The sequence below is a fragment of the Lutra lutra genome, chromosome 1 (genome assembly GCF_902655055.1).
Source record: "Lutra lutra chromosome 1, mLutLut1.2, whole genome shotgun sequence".
In the NCBI taxonomy this organism is placed as follows: Eukaryota; Metazoa; Chordata; class Mammalia; order Carnivora; family Mustelidae; genus Lutra; species Lutra lutra.
In genome coordinates this window covers 87,333,580-87,360,834 of record NC_062278.1, presented here as the reverse complement: position 1 = coordinate 87,360,834, position 27,255 = coordinate 87,333,580, and the positions used below count along the sequence as shown (strand labels likewise).

The 27,255-nt window shown below is 34.8% G+C and overlaps 1 protein-coding gene across 4 annotated transcripts; it reads right to left on the bottom strand.

Annotated features, from left to right (window-relative positions):
• Positions 1 to 27,040, bottom strand: NMD3 (NMD3 ribosome export adaptor). Of its 4 annotated transcripts, none has more exons than XM_047729299.1 (16): positions 26,891 to 27,040; positions 26,298 to 26,354; positions 25,214 to 25,348; positions 22,695 to 22,791; positions 19,303 to 19,383; positions 18,573 to 18,701; positions 18,206 to 18,296; positions 12,286 to 12,364; positions 11,516 to 11,612; positions 9,425 to 9,542; positions 8,195 to 8,340; positions 5,589 to 5,701; positions 4,719 to 4,791; positions 2,925 to 3,031; positions 1,858 to 1,928; positions 1 to 1,410 (listed from the first exon to the last, which is right to left on the bottom strand). In XM_047729299.1, exons 2-16 carry the CDS (start codon positions 26,339 to 26,341, stop codon positions 1,277 to 1,279), a joined length of 1,515 nt encoding a protein of 504 aa, XP_047585255.1. In that variant the 5' UTR covers positions 26,342 to 26,354; positions 26,891 to 27,040; the 3' UTR covers positions 1 to 1,276. The 4 variants fall into 4 exon arrangements, with proteins under 4 accessions (XP_047585255.1, XP_047585265.1, XP_047585274.1 ...); XM_047729309.1 differs by having other exon boundaries at positions 26,298 to 26,427; positions 26,891 to 27,032; XM_047729318.1 differs by having other exon boundaries at positions 26,298 to 26,499; positions 26,887 to 27,020.
• Between the last annotated feature and the right edge of the window lie 215 nt (positions 27,041 to 27,255).

The following is a 27,255-nucleotide window of genomic DNA, read 5'->3' as shown; positions in this document are numbered from 1 at the left end:
AAAGGGGAGAATGTTTTTATTTTCATGCTTTTTAAAATCCTGACACAGAAGAGGTAAACAAAAACCACAAGTGAAAATTTTAACTAAATAGGCAGACAGAACAGGAGCCACTATATAAGTTCAGGACTTTATCCATAACTTCAGAATTGGGAAGTCTAATCTTAAAAAAAGGAAAATGCTCCATTCAGCACGTGAACTCAATTTCCTTATGTAGTGGTATACCTAGAGTTTATGAATTAGCTTTTAGTTCTGGCACACTTATTAAGTCTGATCTTGCTTATAGAAATAGGATCTTAAAACTTCATTCTCAAACACTTTAAAACTCAAGTAAATGCTTTTCATTCAAGGATGTGGAAGGCATTCATTTTTCAAGCCTGATTCATGGTTTTATAAAGCAAAAAGATCATTTTTATCATTTCATCATCTATATTCTGGGTCCTAATATTCTTTTTGATGGTAATATATTCAATGACAGAAACTTATATAAAGAAAATTCCTTCTCAATTTGTAAACCAAAATTTCAAAAGCAAAAATGCTTTAAGTGATAGGAAGACATTCTTATGACACAAGCAAGCTACTGCTCTAAGCCACTGGCATGAGCAAAAATCACAAAAGAACAAATTGTTTTTTAACCTTTAAATAGTCTATGTTTATTACAAATCCACAAATACTTTAAATATATTTTCTTCTGCAATAAAAATTAAAATAACCCCAAATTAAAAGCTTTTGAAGATGTTAATATTATGAATAAAATAGATTAACTTCCCCCCAATGTCCGGTAATAAACTGAACCCCGACTTACCTACCCCAACATAAAAATGACCTAAAGTGGATCAAAGTGCATAACAAGTTCATATTAATGATTCTTCATATGCTCTTTTACTAAAGCAATCAAAGCAAAATGAATGTAAAAACTTGTTTTATACTTGAAGATGAAGGTAACCTCCAAGACATCACAACTTTTGAGATTTCAAATCCGGCGCTAGAGTATGCGAAAATACTAGGGTCTCCTAAAAAAGGCAAACTTAAAAAATTCCGCACATAAAATGGCCTGAATATCATTAATAATTACATTCTCCATAATCTTTTATCCAAAAACTTCGAAGCTATCTCTTTCAGTGTTTTGAACGAGCAATCAAAATAGTCCTGTTGTATTCAAGTTTTAAAACTAAATTTCTCCTTTCTTTAATATGGAAGCATAGACTGAATAGACAATAAGAGTTATTTCGTCCAACATCCTGAGCGCAGAGATATGAAAATCATCTACAGCACAATCTCATTGTGTCATCATCGATTCACCTTCTTCACCAGTAGCATCTTGGGAAATGTGGAGGTCTTCAAGCATCTCAGCCAGACTAATTCGAGGGGCTCCTTCATCATCTGTGTCACTTTCCACAGGAATGGTTGAATCTAAAAAAAACAAAAAACAAAAACAAAAAAAAAAACAAGGATTTCAAATCAATACAAATATGGAAATATGCAAAATGTCTGCCCCCATCATCATTACTATTATTTAACCACATTATATCTGCAGTTCTTGTATCATATCTAGAGCAGGTATTTACAGTCACTAAATGAACTACATAAATATATGAATAAATATCCATTGTATAGGAATCAGGAAGCTGAGGGATCATGGTAGGATACAAATGATATCAAATGTGGTAAAACGATATTTTAGTAATTCTTACTGTTCTGCAAGTATTTTTATTTTTTATAAATGTTTAGCAAGTTGTAAAAACAAAAGAAGTCATTTATGGAATGAAAGTTTAAGATACCAAAATACTTACACTGGGGTAATGTATCTACACAAAAACAAAAGATACAATTTAAATCAAACACCCCTAAAACACTAACCTCTATAAATGTTTACATTTTTTCTAATTGCCTCATCTTCTTCAAGATCTTCAAGGAAATCTTGGTATTGCCTACAGAAGGATAAAGAAATATTTAAATATTTCATGTGCTATGGTGAGTGCTGTGAAGTGTGTAAGCCTGATGATTCACAGACCTATACCCGAGACCAAAAAAAAAAGGAAATATTTAAATATTTCATCTTTACCAATGAGTATGATGTTTTCTTCATTTTCGGCACTATAAAATAAATGTGTTCCAAGTATTAAAATCTTTAAAAATAATATCTGAAAGTCAAATATGGATGTTAATTAAATATTCTGATAAGTTAAAAAAATATTTTCTTTCAAAGTTATATGATTAAAAAAATACACACTTTGATATAAGGTGATATTGAATACGAAACAGTAAGAAAACATCCTCCTACTTTACCATCCCACCGCAAAGTCTTATGACCAAGTTTAAAAAATACATATACTTTTAAGACTACAGATGAAATAAAATACGTACTTACAATATCCAATTAATTTAACATTATATATTTATAAATACTTATTTTAAATTACTTTATGAGATTGTACTTTGGAAATACTACTATTTCCCACTCCCATTTCATGATACAATTTTATTTAAACTCTTCATTTTTTTAGATATCAGTGTCTTCACCAGCATTAAGGCCACTTTTGAATCGCCCAATATACTTTTCTAGAAGACATCTTCATTTCTCCTTAAGTTGTTTGAAAAACAGCATATTTGATATTAATGAACTATTTTCTTTTTATCCCAAGTCACAGTTACTCACTTGCTATTTGTGATACCCACCAGTACTTATTTTAGCTTTTCAAATGCATTGTTCACATTAACACTGCAATTCTCAGGCCAAAACCCAGGAAATAATAATTAAATGTTAAATATCATTATATCCTCTTACACTGTTTCAAGTAACACAGTAAGAATACAAAACTAATATTGAATGCAACAATCATGAGATGATTACATATAAAAACTCTACAGACTTATTATAAGGATTTCCTTTGAGACAATACAGAAGATTTAAAGAAAAGTAGGACCTTTCATCATCTGTATCCATGTTTTCTCTATCTCTTGCAAGTTCTTTCAGTTTCCAGTTTCTGCGACGCTGACGTTTGGTACGGTCATAATTCTTCTTGATTAATACCTAAAAGTAACAGAAATACTTGCAAAGTTACAAAAAATGGGAACAAAGTAAAGGGGCCTCAAAATCCAATAAAGTTAAAAACTGAAAGATTGTGAGAAAGCCAGAAAAGTCAACAGACTGATGACAGTAGGGATCAAGGAGCAGTATCAAGAGAAGTTTCAATATTTTTTCCATGTACTTAGTATTTTATGAAAATGCAATCTGCCGTTAGTTTCATAACTGTTAAAATTTAATAATGAAAATTTCCAGTGATTGACAATTGCTGTTTTTTTACACCAAAAACTTCACATTTCTAGTGCCTTTTTTTTAAAAGATTTTATTTATTTATTTGAGAGAGCAAGAGAGAGAATGTGAGCGAGCAAGCTCAAGTGGGGGGAGGGGCAGAGGGCGAGGGAGCAGCAGACTCCCCACTGACTGCAGAGCCCGAATGAGGCAGAGTCTATGATAGTTAACTCCACTTGCTGCACCTGTATTAACTCCTCTTTGGAAATAAGAACCCGTATAAATAGGGGCACCTGGCTGGCTCAGTCGGTAGAACATGAGACTCTTCGTCTCGGGGTTGTGAGTTCAAGCCCCACATTGGGTGCAGAGATTACTTAATCTCTTTAAAGATTTACTTAAAATCTTTAAAGAAAGAAGAGGAGGAAGAAGAAGAACTACAACAACAACAACAACCTGGGGCTCCTGAGGCTCCTAGGGCTCAATCCCAGGACTGGAAGATCATGGCCTGAGCCAAAGGCAGCCACTTAACAGACTAAGCCACCAATGCACCCCTCTGGTGTCCTTCTTTATACCAAAGTTCAGTTCTCAGCTACCATTCACATAATCATCCTGAAATATTACCACAGGCAGACATTCCCCGCTTTTATTACTACTAATAAGCAGTTATAGAACTACATATGTCTTTTACAAAAATATGTCCTAGGACAGTTTAAAAAATTATGTAATAAATAATTTCATACAATACAAAATCTTGTATGACCATCTTGATCTCCTCTTATGACTGTTAAGACTTTATCTAAACTATGCTTCTATTTCCTAACTTACTAATTAATTAATAAAAGCACAACTGGGTGGTGAGAAGGGGAGTCCTTCTTATACCATGACTTCATTTTTGCCCACATCTAAAGAAATCAGTGAAGATTAAGCAAGCAAGAATTATGGACTTTCACAAGGTTCACCCTTGCTTATGATTCTAATAAACTCATGTTAGAATTTAACAGGCTTTTTTCAGAAGAAACATTCTTTTTCCAAAACTCAACACTGTAAAGATTATTTTCAACTGCAATTATAGTCAAACCTGAAAAATCTGAATAATGGTTTTAATTCTAAATGCTTTAACTGAACATATATGAAATAAGCTGAGCCTAGAAGAATGAACCTAAATTAAGTCCTAATGGTCATCATTTTTAGCTGCAAATTTATTTTTGCTCTACAGATGGTATCAAGCATTTTGACAGGGAATGGAAATTCAATTATAAGAGCGACAAAAAACTCAATAAATCTTGGATCTTCCCCACAAAGACGCATGATGCTATATGAAGGCTTCTGCCTTTAAACCTTAACTGCAATTTCAAAAGAATCTCTAAATTGATTTGTTATTTTCATAAATGTGAACTCACACATCTTACCCATAAGAGTTATTGTATCAATCCTCTTTAACACAGGAAAAAATCTAAAGCCTTACCACATCTGGGACTCTATCTGAGTTCATTTTGTTGACATGCTCATCATTTAAGTTACAGTTGGCCAAATCAAACCTGAAATAAAAATAATTAAACACTTAATGACAAAAACATTTATTCTTTCCACATTACTTTTTATTTAATGTATGTTCACCTGAAAGCACATCTAATATCCTTTCCCACATTAAAAGTTTTGCAGTTTACTATACAATGAACATGCCTCCACATGTCCTGGTAAAGATAACAACATACTTTTACCTCCAAGTTTCACATATTATCCATCACTGTCCATCTTATCATATATTTGTAGAGGAATCAAGACAGGCATATCAGTATAACATTAGAATTCAGTTAGATGGTTCCATTTAATTAAAAAAAAAAACAAAAAAAAAAAACCTTCCTCTCTAGTTAAAAAAAAAAAATCCCCAAGAGCAAAAGTAATGCTTAAAGCATGCTGATAAGCTCTGTATTAAAACAGACTGTCCTGTGCCTATAAAGGAGCTTTACACTATGGCTTCCATATTTAAAAAGTGAAATATTTGAGCAACAGCATATGCATAATAAAAAAAAACTATCCACTCCCCAAAAAAGCTATAAATATAAAAAAAATCTAACCATACAACTTCAGGGTTCAATTACTCAATATCTTGGATTAAATAATTCTTTACAATGATGGCCAAATAGAGTGACTATGGGTTTCTGTCCAATCTAGTTTAATTTAGCTATCAATAAAGTGAACTGTGAAGTTCTTAAGAACTCTTAAACTCTTACTGGAATACACATTTTTAGTAGTATTTTAGATCGCTTGCTGGCTCCCAAAGAAAATTTGCAATGCTAACTGCCAGTTTAAAATACTGTAAAATAATACAAACCCCAATACCAGGTCTCCAGGATTTAGAAGATGTCCCAAATGAGTGCGACAAAAATACTGTTTATCTGTATTCATTTCAGAAGTTTTCTGTACCCAGACTTCCCCGAGGGTATGCTTGACAGGAAAGAAAACACACTCTTCAATAACCCAAGCATAACTCAAAATGCATCTCACAGAAACTATATACAATGTTGATTTTAGTTTTCGAATTTTCATTTTAAAGACGGCAATTGTTTTATTTTTTCAGATCTCTGAAATACTGTCAAAATTAACTAATTACTGTATTTAGTACAAAAAAGGACTCAATAAGGAATACATAAAATAAATATCTTTATTAAGATTTAAGACTTTAGAAAACATTAATAATATCACCTAAATACCGACATATATAGAATTTTCAAAACTAATGTTTTCACAGGGTAACAGGCAATACAGACTGAGCAAAAAGAATAACTGAAAAATCTTAACTCCAGAAAACATCGTAACAACCCCTTGTTTTACACATAACATTCAAAAAAACCAAGGTTCAGACAAAGCAATCTAGCAACCCAGTGGCACTACTACCACTACTAGAGAAACTGGATGTCTGCTATTTGAAGTATATTCCTTTTTGTGCTTAATATCTGTTGCAGAAACAACATCCCAAGTTTGAGTATTTTTTTTTTTAAAGTAGGCTCCACGCACAGCATGGAGGGCTTGAACACAGGGCTTGAACCCATGACCCTGAGATCAAAACCTGAGATGAGATCAAGAGTTAGACACTTAACCAACTGAGCCACCCAGGTGCTCCCCAAGTTTGAAATTTTAAATTAGAAAACCATTAAAGTACCTTTCCAACACAGGATTTTACAAGCAACTGTAACTTCAGGCTGAATTAAATTAAATACAGCACTTGCCAATATTTTTTACTAACAAAAAGAGATGTAAGTAAAATGGGATCAAGAGCAAAATACTAAGAGTTATAGACTAGGCTATTAGGGAATCTCAAAGAGATGAAAGAAGAGATAAAGGGAGAAATTGAAATATACGATAGTTCCCAGGTTTAGAAAAGAACTGGGGAAAAGAAAGTGAATTACCAGTTTCTTCAAAACTAAACCTATCTCACCAAATGATACTACAAACATGTTCCTTGATACATACTTACCCAAAAGAGTTGAGAGCTTATCTCTCTACAAAACCTGAAAACACAAGGTGGCTTATAGCAAGTTTATTCATTATCAAATACAATTATCAGGTATGCATGTAGATTCATCAATTTTAACAAATGTACCACTCTGATGGGCGGGTATTGATAGAGGGGTTGGCTGTGGCATGTGTGGAGGCAGATGGTATATAGGAAATCTCTTACCTCCTCTTGATTTTGCTATTAACTGAAAACTGCTCTAAAAAAGTACAAGTTGTTTAAAAAAAAAATTTTTTTTAAAGGCACAGGAGCTCCCCACTGGCTAAATTTGAGACAATCTGAATGTCCCAAAGGAAAAAAGGAAGACAAGCAAACTAATAACAAAGGGGAAAAAAATCGTAACATTACAATGAAGGGATCTGACTATCAGTGGAACAGCCAAACATTACTATCACTTGGCATATAAAAAGCAGAGTGACACTTCTGACATCTTCTGGCCAAACATAACCTAAGTGTAATTAAGTCTTTTAGATCCACTTTTCATTTAAAAGAAATACAAGAAATTAAGAAAGATTTAAAAATGCATCATGAGAAACAATAAGAAATTCATAAGATTAATGGATTAATGCCCTAACTGCCTTAGAAAGTTGGTATCATAAAGGAAAAAAAAAAAAAAGGAGTGAAGGGGGCCATTATTACATAAAAGATTTAAGAGGTATAACATTCACATTCAATATGGGCACCTGTGTGGCTTAGTCCTTAAGTGTCTGCCTTTGGCCAAGGTCACGATCCTAGGGTCCTGGGATCCAGCCCCACATCGCATTGGGGCTCCCTATTCAGCAGGAAGCCTGCTCATCCCTCTCCAACTCCCCCTGCTTGTGTTCCCTCTCTCTCTCGGTGTCTCTCTCGTCAAATAAATAAAATCTTTTCAAAAGTGTGTGTGTGTGTTCCCCAAGCAGATACTAGTTTGAATATATATGGTCCCCAACCAGGTACTAGTTTGAATAAACCATAAAAGGCATTTGGGGACAAATGAGGAAATCTGAACGATAATAACTGGATTCTGTAGAAAAATGTTCCTATGTTTTAGAAATGCATACTGAAGTATTCAGTAATTAGTGCTAATATAACATATACTTAAATTCAAAATGTCTGAAAATTTTTAAAGTCAAAAAAGGTTTGCTTATCATTTGGTCCTCCTATACAAAAGTAAAGCTAAGAAATGCTTTTTTACAATAAACATTTTTTTAAAACATTTCTAACATTAAAGAGAAAAATGAATTTACCAGATAGTATTAAGTCTAATAAATGACCACGTGTTAAGTAACATACAAACATGGAATGCATTTGTAACCTAATGGAGTACTAGCTTTATGTGGAACCACATTTTAGAATTATTCACAAACTAAAAAACCTAAAAATACAAAAGAGGGACCAAAACAGTTAATTCGGGGGGGGACAAAGATGGGCGGGATGGAACTTACCTTTTTTGATATCATTCCAGCACCTGCACTGCGTTTTAGATCTCGGACTATGCTGCATTCCATCACAATAAACTCCTCTAGCTGTTTGGGATGGCATAAACTATTGAAAGGGTGACTCCAGAAAGTGCTTCCATCAATATCTGCAACTAAGGAGAAACACAGAACATGAAAAAATGAAGTACTTGAAAAGCCATCAAATGTATTAATTAGAAAAAAGTTGATATATATGAACTGAGAAGCATGAGGGCAAAAGACCACAGTGGCAACTCTCTAGAATCATCATTTATTCCTATAAATCAGCCCCAAATTTCTCATAGCACAAGAAAACTTTCAGGTGTCAATAATGTAAGTAGTTACTATCATCAGAACCCCACAGAGCTAAGGGTCTTCAAAGTAAGATCAGGGTGCTTAGGTGGCTCAGTCAGTTAAGTGACCAACTCTTGATCTCAGCTTAGGTCTTGATCTCAGGGTAGTGAGTTCAAGTCCTACGTTTGGATTCGAAAAAAAGCCTACTTAAAAAAAATAACAAAAAGCAAATGAGATCAGATCCACTTAGTTATATAGTAGTTTCATGTGCTGACACTTAAGAAACATTATCAGTCATCTCAGCTACTTAACAGGAAATAAAGTTCTACCTGACCGATACTCATCCCAAAACTGCAAAAAGACATCTAACTTATGAATTCTGATTGACAAGGATACTAAATGACTTCCTTAAAAAAAAAGTTTGATTTTTTACAACAGAAAAATTACAGGAAGTCCATTAAAAAGATCAAGCAGCAGGAGATTCATCAATATGAAATCTTCTTTTAAAAAGTTTTATAAAGGGAATGTTAAAAATCATGTGTAATAATGATAAAACTAGTTAAAATTCATATTTAAACTAAATGTTTTACTGCATTATAAGTGAAATGTTCCGAACTTTACTAAACTTGTCAATGAACTTAAATAATTATTCACAAAAATTAAATGAGGTAAATAAGTCAATTCCAGTAAAAATAAGTGGACTAAAACTAGTACATTTTTTAAAAGTTCACAGACTTGTTTCTTCAAATAAAAAATACAGGTGTTACTCATCAAAAGCCAGTGTTTTGTAAGAATTAAACAGCAGTAAAAATCTTAACTAGTTTTTCATAACAATATTACCAAGAATATTTGATAAAATTAGCAATATAAATTATTACAGCTTGCTGGACAAAACTGTCAAGGCAAATATTTCCTAAAACTTACCTTGCAGGGTATTTGGATCTATGAGATGGATGGCACTGGTTACTCGAATACACACACAAATCTGGTTCATATTTCCCAGGCTTTGTGCCAGTTTTGGAGACAGACAAACAACATTATCCTAGGCATAAGAACTAACAATTAGAGTGAAGCAAGTCCTAAATAACTGTCTCCAATAAACACTCATCAATATAAACCTGACCCAAGTGTATGTGCCCAAACCAAAACATTACTGTAAATTCTATTAACAAAGGGCCTAAGGAAAACAATCAAATCTTAGAGAAACAGAAAATAAGCTATTCTTTCTAAAGATGGGAATATCTGTCTTAATAAAAATGCTTTGAAAGTATTTTTCCAGGTCTTATTCAAAGTATTAAGTTTATTTCAATTTTACTGAAGTGTGAATGCTTATTGCTCTATAGTAATACAGCATACATTCTAAACAAAGTATTATAAATATCAGAAGGAGAGTGATTTTCTAAATCTACCTGTGACTTCTTGTAATTTCCACAAAAAATAAATTTCAAAGAAGCCACATGTTTCTCTTTTATGGCTACATGCATCAATATGTAATCAAAAATTTAATGGCCAAAAAGCACATGTGTCCACGTGTACATTAGGAGATATTAGCAGTAATGCAGCTACCTGTTTTTAAACTGTATTAAAATACGAAAAAAATCCGAGTTGTATTTTAAGCTGTGTGTATTCACAATCACAGGCTCCTCCACTGCAGGGGCATCTTGTGCATCTCTTAAGAATACCTAGTCCAGCACTGTGTTTTTCATTTAGTTAAGTCTCAATGGATTAATGAAAATACTCTTACATTGTGCATTTATTCTGTTACTTGCCTGAATCACTCAAAGCACTTAACCTATAGCCTAAAGTTGGCATTACACCTAGATTCACATTTCCCAGGCTTTGTACCAGGAAAATGTTTACTGTTTTAAACCAGGGGTCAGCAAAATATGACCCTCAAGTTAAATTTGGCCCAACACCATTTCTGTAAATAAAGTTTCTTCACTATTCATTTACCTATTATCTATGGCGATAAAACAACAGCAGAGCTGCCCACTAGTTATAAAATAGACTATATGGCCTGAAAGCAAAAACACTGACTATCTTGCCCTTTCCAGAAAAATTTTGCTGACACTGCTTTTTTTTTTTTTTTAAGTAGGCTCCATGCCCAATGTGGGGTTTGAACTCATGACCCTGAGATCAAGAGTCACATGTTCTCCTAATTGAGCCAGCCAGGTGTTCCTGCTGACCAATTTAAGCTATCATTTCATCCTGTTACTACACACTGCACCATGAATTTGTATAGTTATTTTTAAAGCTTTAGAGTCACAGACCTAGGCACACATTTTGGCTTCATTTTGTAGGGCAAATCATCTAAACACCCTTACGCTTCAATTTCACCATGTTCAAAATGATGAAATGCTTTACCCCAAGTATAACAAGATGAAAAAGTGAAATATAATCAAGTACTTAGATACAAATTTATATGGAATGCTCACAATAAATTATGGTACTAATCATTATTAGTAGATATTGACATGTAAGTTCCTGTATGGTAGAGACCTCTATATAATAATCCTTAATACCCTGCCTTCTATACAGTAGATCCTAACTATTGCATTTTAATTCATTTATATTTTTGAAGCAGGATTTTACCTCAATACAATGAAATGAAATGATAATCTACAATTTGTTAGATCACTTTAAATCATAAAAATGATTCTACAATTTCATTTCCACACTACTGAAATTTATTTTAATGTCATTTCCTGTATTCAAACTTTTCATATGTCCACCAGAATCACAAATTTTAAAGAATATGAACATTAAAAAACTGCAACCAGGCCTTGAGTTAGTCTACCACAGTAAAAGGCATGTCAATTTATAATTTTAAGCATGATTATTTTTTAACATCTTTTTAATATGGCTGAGTATGTCAGAAAGGAATCCTTTAAGAGGGAAGTTATTCTAAATTTTTAACCAATCCCAGAAGGAAATCAGGAGCTAATAATTACATATAAGCCAATTAATTACTTGAACTCTTTTATAGACATGGATTAATTAAATGAAAAAAAGTACCTTGCATATTGGAACAATTTCCACAGAAAAAGTGCTTTTGTAATTGTATGTGTTACTATGGATATCCTGAGAGATCAATCTCTGTGAGGCTTTGTTTCTGCCAAGAAAAAAAGCTTATAGTAATAAAAAGACAAAGGTTCCTTATTATAGTCTAGGGAGTATCAATTTTTATCACATCAAGTGATCACTCCCCAAGGTCGGAAACAGCTTTCTGATGCCTGCTTTGGAAAAGCCTAATTTCAACCACTTACATTTCAAAACCTTCACCAATCCAACTGCACCCTACCTCTTTTCAATTTTATTTACTTCAACACCTCTAAAACATGCACTTGGCTCAGACCAATGTAGTCTATATATAGCATCCATTAAAAGCCACAATAATGTCCACCAAAAAAAAAGTCTTTGTTTACACTAAACTCACCTTTCACTATAAAGTCTACCTTCGAAAATTTCCCATTTTAAGAGATCTCCTCTCTTCCATGAAGTCTCTCCCCAAAGCCCTTATCTTATTCAAATACATTCAATCAAAGCTTTAGCACTATAGTATTTATCACAGGGTGATGTCTAGCTCACCAAAGAGATTCTTACATACTCTTTGGTTATAATTCCCTAAAAGTGGCTAACCTAACAGAAGCTTACTAATTACGTAATTATTCCCACTATAATTCAAAATTTTTTTAACATAAGAGATGCCTAAGCCTGAAGAACAGATATGATCCACATTCATTCCCAGCTCCTTGGACTTAATCACATTTAGGTTCAGAACATACCTACAGGGAACTGTACACTGAAGAAATTCTACCATTTTCTGAGCATGCTGTTTTGAGGAATAGTAGAAATCCAGACCATCTTTAAAAAGAAAAAGAAAAGCCACATGAAAATAATTCTTCAAAATAAGGTTTTCCTCTACTAATATGACTATGTCACAAATTAAAAGTGTAGTAAACAATCAAATTATTAGAAAACACAAAAAATGTATCAATTAAGACTTAACAAAAACAGACAAATCAGACATAAGAACAAAAGAAAATAAGATTCACAATTTTAATTTCAGACAAAATAAAACTCAAGGTCAAAGGAGGAAAGAAACGGGGCGCCTGGGTGGTTCAGTCACATCCGACTCTTCATCTCAGCTCAAGTCTTGATTTTGGGGCTGTGGGTTCAAGCCCCACACTGGGCTTCACACTGGACATGGAGCCTACTTAAAGAAAGTGGGGGAGGGGAGGAAAAACTACACAGAAGTGTATTTTATATAACAATCTCCCAAGATAAAAGGAATGCATCTAATAACATAGCACTGAGATGTAGAAAACAAAACTATTAAAAAAAGAAAAATTAATAAATGTTAGCACATGCACAATCACTGTGGGAGGCTACTATGAGACTATCAAAAACAAAATGACCAAGAATGTATTACACTAAGCAAAATAAGTTAATCAGAGAAAGACAATTATCATATGATTTCACTCATATATGGAATTTAAGAAACAAAACAGAGGCTAATGGGGAAGGGAGGGAAAAATAAAATACGTTGAAATCAGAGAGGAAGACAAATCATAAGAGACTTTTACCTACAGGAAACAAACTGAGGGCTGCTAGAGGGGTGGGGGGTAGGGGATGGGGTACCTGGGTGATGGGCATTAAGGAGAGTACTTGATGTAATGAGCACTGGGTGTTATATGCAACTGATGAATCACTGAACTCTACCACTGAAACTAATGATACATGATATAATGTTAATTCATTGAATTTAAATAAAAGAAAAAAGAAAATAAAAACAAAATGACCAAACTGACTAAAAATAGGAAGGATACACAAAATCTGAATAACTTGTTGATTTAACTGAGATTATATAGAACATGGTCCCAAGAATATATATTATTTTTAAAAATCCACAGAACATTTATAAAATAATCATATAAAAAGTTTTTCTTTAATTTCAATAAATTCTAAACAGTATGAATTACTAGACAGTATTATCTGATCATAATGCAGTAACATTAAAAATCAGCAACAAATGGATAATTAAAAACATACCTACCTACCTGCTGGGAAATGCTTATAGAAATACTCTTCCAAACAATTCAGCTAACTAGGAAACTAAATAACTCAGAAGAGCCAAAACAATTCCCAAGATGAACAAAGTTGTTAGGAAATTATACTTCCCAATTTCAAAACCTGGTAACTTTAGTCAAGATAGCATGGTACTAGCATAGCATAGATATACGGATCTATGGAACAAATGAGAATCCATAAGTAAACTCTGACATTTACAGTCAATAGATCTTTGACAGAGCATCCAAAGAATTCACTGAGGTAAGGATAGACTTTTCATTGGGAAAATAGGATATCCACATGGAAAAAGATGAATTTAGACACTCATCTCACATCATGCAAAAAAAAAAATAAATAACACAAAAAGGGTTAGACCCAAATTTAAGAGCTATAATTATAAAACATGTGAAGAAACACAGGAGAAAATCTTTGTGACACTGATTAAACAGGAATTCTTAGACATGACAACAAAAGCATAATGGAGGAAAGAAAAAAATTTACACACTGGACTTCAAAATTTTAAACTTTTCCAATTCAAATGACATCACACTTCCTGACCTCAAAATACAAAGCTACCATAATCAAAACAGCTTGGTAATGACAAAAACACAGTCCTAATAAACAATGGAACAGATAAGAGAACCCAGAAACCAATCCACACATCTAGGGACGACTGATCTCCAAGTGCTAAAAATACACTCTTGGACAGTCTCTTCAACAAACGGTATTGGGAAAACTGGATATCCACATGCAAAAGAATGAAACTGGACCTTTGTTTTACACCATTCACAGTAATCAACTCAAAATGGGTTAAAGAGTCAAATATAAGACCTGAAACTATAAAAGCTCTAGAAGAAAACAGGGGGAAAAGCTTCACGGCACTGGTCTTGGAAACGAATTCATGAATATGACACCAAAAGCATAGGCAACAACAAAAGAAAACAACTAGGACTAAATCAAACTCAAAAGTTTTTGCACAGCAAAAGAAACATCAACACAGTGAAAAGGAAGCCTACAAAAAGGGAAAAAATTATCTGTGAACCATATGTATCTGATAAGGAGTTAATCTCCAAAATATATTAGGAACTCCTACAACTCAACAAGAAAAAAACTAATAACCTGATTAGTTAAAATTTTAAATTTTAAAAATGGGCAGAAGAACTATATAGACATTTCTCCAAATAAAACATATAAATGGCCAGTAAGTATATGAAAAATGCTCAAGGTCAAAACTATCAGGCAAATGCAAATCAAAAATTATAATGAGGTACACTTCATACTTATTAGGATGGCTATTATTTAAGCAACAACAATACAAAACAAGTACTGATGAGGATACAGGAAAACTGGCTCTTGTACACCAGTGGAAATGTGAAATAGTGTGGCCACTATGAAAAACAGCATGGAGGTTCTTCAAAAAAATTAAAAAACAGAACTACCATACGTTCCATTAATCCCACTTCTAAGTATTTATCCAGAAGAACTGAAATCAGAATCTCAGAGATATTAGCACTCTCATGTATATTGCAGCACTGCACACAGTAGCCAAGATGATGGACATTTGAGTTGTTTCCACAAAAGAGGAATAGATAAAATGTGGTATATACCTACCATGGGATTTTATTCAGCTTTAAAAAGGGAGGAAATTCTGCATTATGCAACAACATGAGTGACCCTTGAGGATCTTATACTGAGTGAAATAAGCCAGTCACAGAAAGACCAATACTACATGACTCCACTTATACGAGGTACCTAAAATACTCAAATTCACAGACTCAAAGAGTGGAATGATGGCTGCCAGGGGCTGAAAGGAGGGGGAAACAGGGAATTACCAATTAATGAGCATAACATTTCAGTTAAGCAAAATGAATAGGCTCTAGTGAGCTGCTGTACATTGTACTTAGAGTCAACAATAATATATTATACACTTAAAATTTTGTTAAGAAGGAAGATTTCATGTTAAGTGTTCACATCACAACAAAAAAAAAGACAACATTAAGACAAAGAAAACACAGGCTACGAGCTACAAGAAAATACCTGCAAATCATATACATGATGAGGAACTAGTATCCAGGAAATATTTTTTTAAAAAACTCTTAAAATTTATTAAGACAAACAATCCAATTAAAAAATGGGCAAAAGATCTGAAAAGTTACGTCACCAAAAAAGATAAAGGAATGGCTAATAACCTTATGAAAAGTTGTTCAACATTAGTCATTAGGAAATGCAAATTAAAACCACAAAATGAGATACCACTTCATCACCCTCTAGAAGGACTATGAAGAAAAAGAGACAATAATGTTGGTGAGGACACACAGAAACTGGAACCCTCAAACACTGCTAATGGGAACGTAAAATGATACACCCACTGTAGAAACAGTCTGCCAGTTTTTTAAAAATAAATATAAAAAAAGATGATAAACATAAATTTATCATATGATTCAGCAAGTCTACATCTAGATATATACCCAAAATAATAAAACAACTGAGACACTTGTTGAAATAAAAGAAATATGCAATGTATAGTGGAAAAGGTAGCTATAAATACCAGCTACAAAACCAACATGTACTCATGAAAATTTACAAACTTCAGTATATTTAAGTGTCTAAACTCTTGATTTTGGCTCAGGTCATGATCTCAGGGTTGTGAGACTGAGCCCCTTGTCGAGCTCCACATGGGAGTCTCCTCAAGATTCTCCCTCTTCCTCTCCCTCTGCTCCCTCTCCCCCAAAGAGTACATATTGTACTATATTGCATTAAAGGACTACCTCTGGGATCACAAACTGATAAAAGTGATGTAGAGGATTTTATTCACATATGTGTGAACTTTTACTATTTTTACTATGATTTTAAAAAACAAGGTTACAAATAAACCACAAACAAAAAATTCATTAAATCAAACAAAGAACTAGTCAGGGCAGGGGCGTGGGGGAGGACAGATTAACTCCTCTTGATGAAAAAAGGGCTGATGAACTTGCAAATATTTTTGGTTTTGAAAATGACTGCAAAAGTATTTCCCAAGATGTATCCAAGTCTTTTGCTACAAAAAAATTCTTTGAGTATATTTCTGCCATGATGATGAAAAAGAATAATAGTGGTTTGCTTTCTTAGCTAGAATATTTGGATCTACTTATCCCTGAAAGAGTTACTCAAAGGAGAGTTATGCAGAACAAAGATGTCTTTTTCCCTGGTGGCTAACCACAAGTTGCCAGGCACTATGTTAAATAGGCAGCAAAGTACCTTACCCACAGTAAGTATTCGCTGAATTGTGTTTCACCAATTTAGGGGCACCTGGGTGGCTCAGTCAGTTGGGCATCTGCCTTTGGCTCAGGTCATGATCTTAGGGTCCTGGGATGGAGTGCCATAGGACTCCCTGTTCAGAGGGGAATCTGCTTCTCCTTCTCCCTCTGCTCTTCCCTGTCCCCCTCCCCTACCCAGCTCATACTCCTCTCTCTGTCTATCCCTCTAATAAGTAATTTTTTAAAAAAATAAATAAAGTAAATTGTGTCTCTCAGATGTAGACTATTAACCTTATGTCTACTGGTAAAACATTTAGGTCAGATACAAAGCTTAAAAGATTTTCTCCAGGTGACAGCGCTACATACATCTCCCCTCATTTAAGGACCCAAGAGCACACTTCTCTACTTTCCCAAGACATACAAGATATGAGTAACAGATCAGTTAGTAACAATGGAACTCGAGCTTTAAAATGAGGAGTATGAGGGACGCCTGGGTGGCTCAGTTGGTTAAGCAGCTGCCTTCGGCTCAGGTCATGATCCCAGTGTCCTGGGATCGAGTCCCACATCGGGCTCCTTGCTCATCAGGGAGCCTGCTTCTCCCTCTACCTCTGCCTGCCACTCTGTCTGCCTGTGCTCACTCTCGCTTCTCTCTCTATGACAAATAAATAAAATCTTTAAAAATAAAATAAAATAAAATAAAATGAGGAGTATGATATAAGAATTTGGTCATTCCTTCAAGAACAGCTATCTCTAAGCCTATAGAGACTAGGAAAACAAATGAATACAGATGTTCACCAGTAGCAAGCACCATTTAAAAATATTAACCTTTAAAAGTCTGCTTAAGAATATTTGTGCTTTATACTATAAATCAGAGAAATATTCTAGACCGAACATACTCTAAGGAACCATTATGAAATCATGCAAAAAATTTTGAATTCCACCTTTAAGAAATCTAACTATATCACTTGTATATCAAAACCAAAAATATTACAAAAGAACTTACAGATCTCAAAACTAATTTTCTTCCAATCAGTAACTGATCTTTGCATACAACAAGTTTTCAATGAATTTTCCATCAGAGCACTTTACATTATATTAATGCAGTTACTGGTTTACTCATCTGGTAGCTACTTAGTGTAAATTTAAATTAAAACATCAAAAAATCAAGAATTCAGTTCTTCAGTTACACTAGACACATTTCAAGTACTCCACTGCCATATACAGTTAGTGACTACCATACTGGACAGTACAGATAAAGAACCAAGATTTTTTTCTTCCTAAGAGAAGAAACTGTTCCTTTGTACAGTACTATTCTAGATATTATCAATAAAGATAAGACCTATGTTAGTTGAAATAACTCTGACATCAATTGAAATGCTTTTAAATTTTAACTCACCATGAATCTCTTTGATACGAAGTGTATTCTGATGCATTCCATATTTCAAAATCAACTGTTCCAGATAGTAGAAAGTTTTTTTGTGCAAAGTCTAAATACGAATGCATTATTAGATTAATAGTGAAATGTTAAAAAAAAAAGTATCTATATATCTAGCACACTGATTTTTAAAACAAAAATGATCTTTAAAGATTATCTAAAACATGATAGTGACCTATTTTTAAAAGTGATTGTTCCAGAAACCTAGCCTATCCCTGGTGCCTAAAGAATTTGAAAAGAAGGGAAAGGAGGAGGTTTTACTAGGTGCTCCTAACTGACAAAGATGAATACAAGATGCAGGATTCAATCATCATCTTTCTCTCAGTACCTTTTGCCGCACTTGAACCACAGCCTTCCAGAAATCCTTAGCTTCCACTCTGTGGCAATCTCCACACATCTGAGGCTGAACAACATAATCTACCACAAACACTTGCTGAAGGATAGCACCATTCATCACCTGATGGGAGTGGGGGAAAAAAAAAACAAATCAAACTCCTCCTCCTTTCCCTTCTGCTTAATAACAAGTATTTTTTCCTAAAAGAAAATGTTTAGTAACTTTAATATTTAAAGTTAATATTTAACATAAGAATTTTTTCACGAATGCTTTGAGGACATCCACAATAAATCAATTAAACATCATAAAAATAATCCTATTTCAAAAAAAACCAAGTTTAATTTGTAGGATTAAATTAACATTTCACATTTATCTTTAAAGTGGTTTAAAAATAGTCTTTGAAGAATTTAAATATCTATATGCATGTGTATGTATTAAAAAAAAAAAAAGAAAGTCTGAGAAACACTGTGTTAGCTCGTGCTTTTATCTCAATCTTTTTCCTAATAAAAATAACCTTAGCCACTAATCAAGAGCAAGGGCTGCTCTTACTAATGACCTGATCATCTGCCAGATGACCCCTGTCCCCCAAAACCCAGAAAGCTTAAAATTAAGAGTATAATCTTCTCCTTTTAAGCTATTCAAACCATAAAATAACTTGCCAATATATCCCCTCATTTTTACTACCTACACTTCAGAAATGCTGAGAAAATAGTATAGAGCTCACCTCTTTCTGAATAGTCAGTTTAACTTTAAGTCTCTTAGAATGGGGCTCAGTCCAAACAAAACCTGCATCTACAAGCCGAACCTTCAAAAGGACACAAATAAAAAGAAACGTAAGTTCCTACCTAAGAAAAAAGATAAAAGAACAACTCATTAACAAACAGATTTCCTAAGATGTTTAAGGAATCTATGATTAGCATCACTACTCAACATCACCAGTTAAAAAAAAAAAAATCATCAGAGGTATGGCAATAAAAAGTAGTAAAAGGACCATCTAAGGACTACATTAATGCAACCGGTATAATTCAAGCAAAAATTAAAGTATTTGTACAGAAAAAATCCTTTTCCCTAAAATAGTATGTGTTTTAAAATGGAAATTATACTTTTTAGAAGAAAGCAAAGATCTGATGACTCATCATCTACTAGAAATCTCATAAAGTTTCTACTTGGATTATTCTAGCTATATTAAGTACACAGCTTTAAAAAAAAAATGCATTAGGGGGCATCTCATGCTGAATCCACAGTGTAACTCACTGCTATATCAGCAGAGGCCAAAAAACTCTGCTACATGTGAGGAACTCAACGTAGCTCTCAATATGGCTAAAATAGGTGTTTTGAGGAAGAGGGAAGAGGAACAAAATGGAGGTTGTTTCAATAATTTGGGCAGGAATTGTAGGTGATCTGAACTGAGAGGTACTGGAAATAAAAGAAGCAGAAAGACCCAAGAGTTATTTAGGAAATGAGATCTACAGGACTGAATGACATCTGGGTATGTGAAGGAGGAAAAGAACAGATTCTAGAATGAGGCTCAAGTATCCAGTTTGGGCATCTAGGTAATAACTACTTTTCTGAAATAAATCAAGGACAGATTTGATGGAGAGAAGATGCTGCATTTGGTTTCAGACACCTGAATTTAAGAGGATCTATCTATGATGTACCTATACAAAGTTGTTCAGTGGCTACTAAGATACACATTCGGTTTAGAGTTCTATGGAGAAACCAGAAATGTAAATAACAGATTTCCTCTTAGATCCAGACTGTCCACTTCTCACCACCTTCACTACTGACCCAAATATCACCATTACTCATGATTTCTACAATCATTTCCTAAAGGTCCCTCACTCCTACCTCCCTCATATGTATTCTAAACACAGAAGGGATCCTGATAAATGATAAATCATTCATCTTACTACTCTACCCTATACCCTCTAGACCCATTACACTCAGAGTAAAAACCTAACCTTCTGTGACTTTCCATGACTGCTGTTTTCATCCCCCACTAGTTTTCCCCTTCCCACTTCATGCTAACTACACAGCTATGCTCCTGCCTCTAGGCAAACACATTTTCTCTACCCATAATTCTCTTCTCCAGACTTCTACACAGCTTCCTCCCATACTGCCTTTAATGTTTACTCAAATATCACCTTATTAGTGAGGCCTTACCCAAACAGTCTGTTTCACTTACTTTAGGTATAGTTGACATAAAATACTAACCACTCCATTTTAAAATGCAACTCTTCCCCTATGCAGTTTTTATCCCCTTCCTGGTTTTTCCTTCCACAGAATTTAGACCCTTTTAACAAATGAATATACACCTACTCCACACCCTCCCTTCCAACTAGAATAAAAGTTACCTAAGACAGACATTTTTGTCTCTGCCATTCACTGCTATATCCCCAACACCAAAAGCAGACTGACAGGGCTGACACTTAATCAATGTTGCCGAATGAACTAATGAATTATTAAGACTTATCAGACATTTGACAAAAGCATGAAAGCCAGAAGTACGAAAGTTAGACAAAATTACATAAAAAATTGACTCCAGAGACAAATTAGGGAACAGAAGGAAATTTTTTACAAACCTACTATCATAACCTTCAGAAAAATTCAACGGAATACAATGCTGTTGGAAGCAATGTAAATTGGTATAGCCACTGTGGAAAACAGTACGGAGGTTCCTCAAAAAGTTAGAAATAGAAATACTGTATGATCCAAAAATACCATTACTAGATATCTACCCACAGAAAACAAAAACACTAACTTGAAAAGATATATGCAACTGTATGTTCACTGCAGCATGATTTATCATAACCAAGATATGGAAGCAACCTAAACGTTAACTGATAGATGCATGAATAAAGAAGATATGGTATATATAGAAAACAAAATATTATATAGCTGTAAAAAGGATGAGAGCTTGCCATTTGCAACAACACAGGTGAACATAGAGGATATTAAGCTAAGTGAAGTAAGTCAGATTGAGAAATACCATATGATACCACTCATACATGGAATCTAAAAATCAAATGAATAAACAATAGACAGATTAAGAACTATAAATACAGAGAACAAACTGATGACTGCCAGAGGGAAGGGGGCTGTGAGGATAAGCAAAAGGGGTAAAGGGAGTAGGAAATACAGCTTCCATTTATGAAATGAAAAAGTCACAGGGATAAAAGGTACAGAACAGGTTAATATAGTCAATGATATTGTAATAGCATTGCATGGTAAAAGATGGTAGCTATACTTGTACGTACAGCATAAACTATAAAGATGTGAAATCACTATGTTGTATGCCTGAAACTAATATTCTGTCAACTATATCCAAAGAATTTTAAAAAAAATTTAAAAAGAAAAAAATGTTTTAAAAAGAACAGAATGCATCAAAAACATTAAGACTATGGTAAAAACTCTGGAACATAAAAATATCACTGCTGGAACAAAAACAAAATCAATACAGAGACCAGAGCATAAAGTAAACCACCAAGAACACAGAAAAAAAGACAAAAAGATTAAAAACAAACAATATAAGGGGGAAAAGACAAAGTTTTAAGCCAGTAGGGACAACATAGAGTAACAGAAATTCCAGGGAGGGGAAAAAAAAAAAAGAAATGGAGGAAAAAATCCCAAAGAACTATTACAGGAAATTTTATCAGAGCTTAAAAGAGAATATGGACTTTCAAACCAAGAGTCCATTTCAGTTAAAAACATAGCTGGTGTAAGTAGAAGTCATAAAGTTTAACACAGACAACTGAAACTATTATGCAGAGAGATAAACTGGGCTTAAATTTGTTTTTTTTTTGGAGACATTAATGCACTGATTTTAAGTAATAGGCACAAATATTTTCTTTCTAGAGCAACACTGAAAATAAAAAGAAACTAAATACCATAGCCTTAATACTATAGCCTTCTAAATTATGTTTAGTAATGGTTTTATGTATTTTTTCAGAAAAAAATTTACTGCACATAGAGGTTCTCAATAAATAATGAAAAAAATGATTCTACATTAAATTTTTAGAGCAAAATTATTTTCATTTCCATAAAAATACATGTAACTTTAAAATATAGAAACAAAAACACATACCTATAAAAACTGATTTTAACGGACTGACCTACCTTACTCAGGGGGGCTTTGATTTTTTTCAAACACAATGCAAGAAGTTCCCTGGATTCTAATGCACACTGTATCCAAGTTCCAGGTGGCTGGAAATACCTGAGGAGGAAAGAAAATACTGAAACCCAGCATCTCTCAGGAAAAACAAAAAATTTCAATGTGACTCTGCAGATGTAACAGTGATTATTAATCAGACATAATAATTCCCAAGACTGGTTTGAAGCATTTCAAATGTATTTAATAGTTTCAGAAAACTTTCAATTAGATCAGTAGCTTCAGTTTAAAAAGTGAAATCCCAAGTATATTTGAAAAAGCTACTTTGATATTAAAGAGGTCATATTACTTCAAACACCAGTAAAGAATTATAGGGAGGTCTGACAAAATGCCTAAGAGTTTCTTGAAGCTATACCTTGAAAAACAGGTAAGAAATTACCTGAAAATAGCTTTAAAATGGTTATAATAAACCAAATGATTGAGAACCGACTTCTCACACACAGAAAAGAGAAATTAGTACCTCATACTATGTATCAACAGTAGTTCAGACTATTCATCTATTTAAAGTCCTTTCTCAAATTTTACATTGCAAAACATGTTTTTAAATCTTACATAAAACCTAATTAAATTAAAATTTCAATCCCTGGGCATATGCCTTAAGATTTTTTAATCCAGCCTGCTCAAGATTTAGGACAGTACTGGGGTGCCTGAGTGGCTCAGTCAAGCACTGTCTTCAGGTCAGGTCATGATCCCAGGACCATGCCCCACATGGGGCTCCCTGCTCAGCGGGAAGCTTGCTTCTCCCTCTCCTACCGCCGCTCCCCCTGCTTGTGCTTTCTCTCTCCCTGTCAAATAAATAAAATCTTTATTATTTATTTATTTATTTATTTGACAAAAGAAAGAGGGAGTGAGCACAAGGGGCTGGGCAGAGGGAGATGCAGACGCCCTACTGAGCAGGGAGCCAGACACAGGGCGCAATCCCAAAATTCTGGAACTACGTCCTGAGCCAAAGGCAGCTGCTTAACCAACTGAGCCACCCAGGTGCCCTAAATAAAATCTTTGAAAAATAAATAAATTAATTAATTAATAAGACTTAGGATGGTGCACATAGTAAGTGCTCAATAAATACTAAATACATAACACTTCTAAATATGTTATAGGAGTGCTTGTTTTCACTATGTTTGTTAAGTGAATGTTCTGATTTTCACTTTTATTTACTTAAGATTTTATTTTTAAGTAATCTCTACACCCAACGTGGGGCTTGAACCTATAACCCCAAGATAGTCACAAGCTCTACCTACTGAACCAGCTAGGCTCCTGATTTTCATTTGTAAAGGTTTATTCAAAAACCTTATACAGGTTCCTTTATTATAAGCATGCTTTTAGAGTTAGAAAGGGCTTCATCTATCTAATAAAGCCCTTTCATTCTGATGAGATTTTTAGAGAGGTTAACTGCAGAGTTTCAAAAAGCTAGTCTGTGAGAAATCCAAGACAAACTAGGTCTCCAGATTATTTGTCCAGTGCTTTTTTCACTCTACCATGCTTTTAAGAATAGCAAATATCTGTAAGTGATCAAGCCTTATACTTGCCAAACTTGCAAACTGTAATCTCCCTGAAACAGTACAGGAAAGTTTCATGTGTTTGTATATATGTACATTTTAAATATTTTTCTGGAAAGACAGTGTTCAAATTCCCAAAGGGTTTCATGAATCAACCCCCCTCCCTCAAAAAGTTAAGAACCACTAGAGTCCTAACCCACTTAGGAAATTACAGGCAATTAACTTTATGTGGGCAGTATCATTAGGGAGTTTTGTTACCAACAGCTAACTACAATCACTTTGTTACAATGGCATTTTAATAGATTTTTATAATAAAGATTTTTATTTATTTGAGAGAGAGCATGCGCATGCACGTGCAAGAGCATGAGTTGGGGGTGGGGGGGGGGTGCAGAGGGCTAGGGAGAAGCAGGCTTCCTCATGAGCAGGTAGCCCAATGCAGGAACTTAATCCCAGGACCTAGGAATCATGACCTGAGCAGAAGGCAGATGCTTAACAGACTGACCTACCCAGGTGCTCTGGCATTTTAATAGATTTTTAAAACACCTTGCTAAATTACTTTAAACATTCAAACTTAAGAGGCTTTTTATCATACATAGCTTCTGGTGAAAAAAAAAATCCTCATGATAATAACAATATTATGTCCTTAGTAACTAAATCTGCTTTCACTTACCCTTACAAACACCGACTTATATCTATTAACTGTATAAACCAAACTATTAAACCCTTATAAGAAAAAGCAAAGTCAAACAGCTTTACAGTAACTTTACCAGATTAAAAGGGCAAACTAGAAAAGTACACTACAAAATTGCAAATCCTAAAATCTTTGGCGACACCAACATAAATAACAATTTTATCTCAATTACATATGCTTTATTCTACGTACCTTGGGTGTCATCTCAGCATATCCTAGTGGCTTTCCCATATATAAATCTCAACTTTAAGTAGAATAAAATAGTGCTGCACTATACCTTTGACATTGCTTGCAGAAAGATACAGAGACCTGTTTCGGAATGCCTTGGCTGATGTCAACTTTACTTCGTAAACAGGCCACGCAAATATTGGCAGGATTTGGACTAATCGGGACACCACACTCACAGCATAAGCTTCAATAAAGCATAAATTTTTCAAGTTAAGTTTCATAAATGCACTGGTTATCAAACAGACAACGAAAGCCTTCAAGTTAGGCTATAGCATCTCTGCTTTAAAAACATAAGGAAACAAAACAAAACAATACAAAACCCTGGCAAAGTAATCTTCAAAGATGCTATACATGAAGTGTCACCTTGGAATACTAAGGCAAAAAAACAAGCATGGCTAGAACTCCAAAAATCCTTTAAGTATGGGGATGGCCAAAGGGTTGAGAGAGTCTAATGATTTCTAATAGTAATTATCAGACAGTTTCATAGTACAAAGACATTTTTTTTAAGATGCCAGTAGAGGATTGCCAAAATGCAAACATTTAACCAGAGCAGAAAATTTTTCAAAGGATGGAAAACATATCATGTCTCGTGATTCAGTATAATGGACTGATGTCATAATTCTATGTGTACTGGGGACAGGAAATGTTTAGCAATCACTGATGTTGTCCCAAAGAAATGTTCTATAATTTATGGATGTTCAATAAGGTAGCTAGCCACCAGGCACATGTGGCTACTCAGAATTTGAAACGTGACTAGTATGAATACAGAACTTAACATTTAGTTTTATTTCATTTTAATGTCTTTAAATCTACAAAGCCACGTATGGCTAATGGTTATCACATGGACAGAGCCAATCGTGGAACATATATGGAACTCTTGAACACTCCTGAAGTATTTTTTTAACACTCTTGAAGTATTTACTACAACTTTCCAACTAAAGATGAGTCTGACTGTCTCAGGAAATAAAGCTTTCCACTTTCCCACTGAAGACAAAGAATTCCCTCCGGGAAAAAAAAAAACAAAAAAAACAAAAAAACAAAAAAAACAAGCTTTCCTCACAGGCAGTAAGTTTCAAAGAGTCACTTTAGTATCTTTAAACTTAAAGGGAACGTGGGAAAGGGATACGACTCACATGTGTCCAGGGGTGCGGTCGGTGGATTCTGCCATATACTCCATTTTTCTGTATGCTCTGATTTTAAGAGAATGAATTGTGGGACTTAAGTCATTTGTCCATTCAGCTCCATACAAATCTTCCTTCTCCTCTGAGTAAGGAAGGCAGCCAAGCCTCGTAAAGCGGTTAACAACCAATTCCACGTGGCAACTCCAAAAAGTAACTTCAATATCAGAACCCAGGGAATTCTGGAGTTTCCCATACGTAAGACACTCGGGCCATTAAACTCAGCCGCTAACCGAAGGCATCACTTCGGCGCCAACTCCTACGGGTCCAAGCGGGGGTCTTGAAAGGGCCGGGGCCGCCATCCTCACCCTCACGCCGGCAGCGACCGGGCCTCGGACCCGTGCTGCAGAAATCGCCGTGGGCGTCACGGCGCCGCGCGCCACCCCGATCCCCGCACCCAGCCGGTGGGACCTCACGCGGGCTCCCGGACCGCGGCGCACACGCGGTACGCACGCGGCCGGAGGCCTGCCAGAGCAAGGGGAATCCGCCCCACTCTCTCCTCAGACACCCCCGCGCGACAGCAGGCCGGAGCTCGGCCCAGAACATACCTACCTAGTCACGAACAGACCCAGATTTGCGGCAAAACTGCGACACGACAACCCCACAGCCCCCTCAGTGCTGACCACAGCCGGCTCCAATACTGCGAAGATCTCGCGAGAGAAGAGCTCGAAATCCCGCGGGCCGAGAGCTGGGAGTTAAAGGGGCGGCTAGGGCGCGGAGGAAGGGGAAGGCATTGGCGAGCCGTTGGGGTGGAGGTGGGGCTTAGAGGCGGGGCAAATGGGAAGCTGTGGGGAGAGAAGGTGTTCCTCCTTCAGGTCATGGTGCCTGAGACTTGCACAGGCTTCCCAACTGCTCTTGGGTTATCTTCCTTTCCAGTTTCCCCTGGCCAGAGTTCATTCCAAGCTAACCTCTC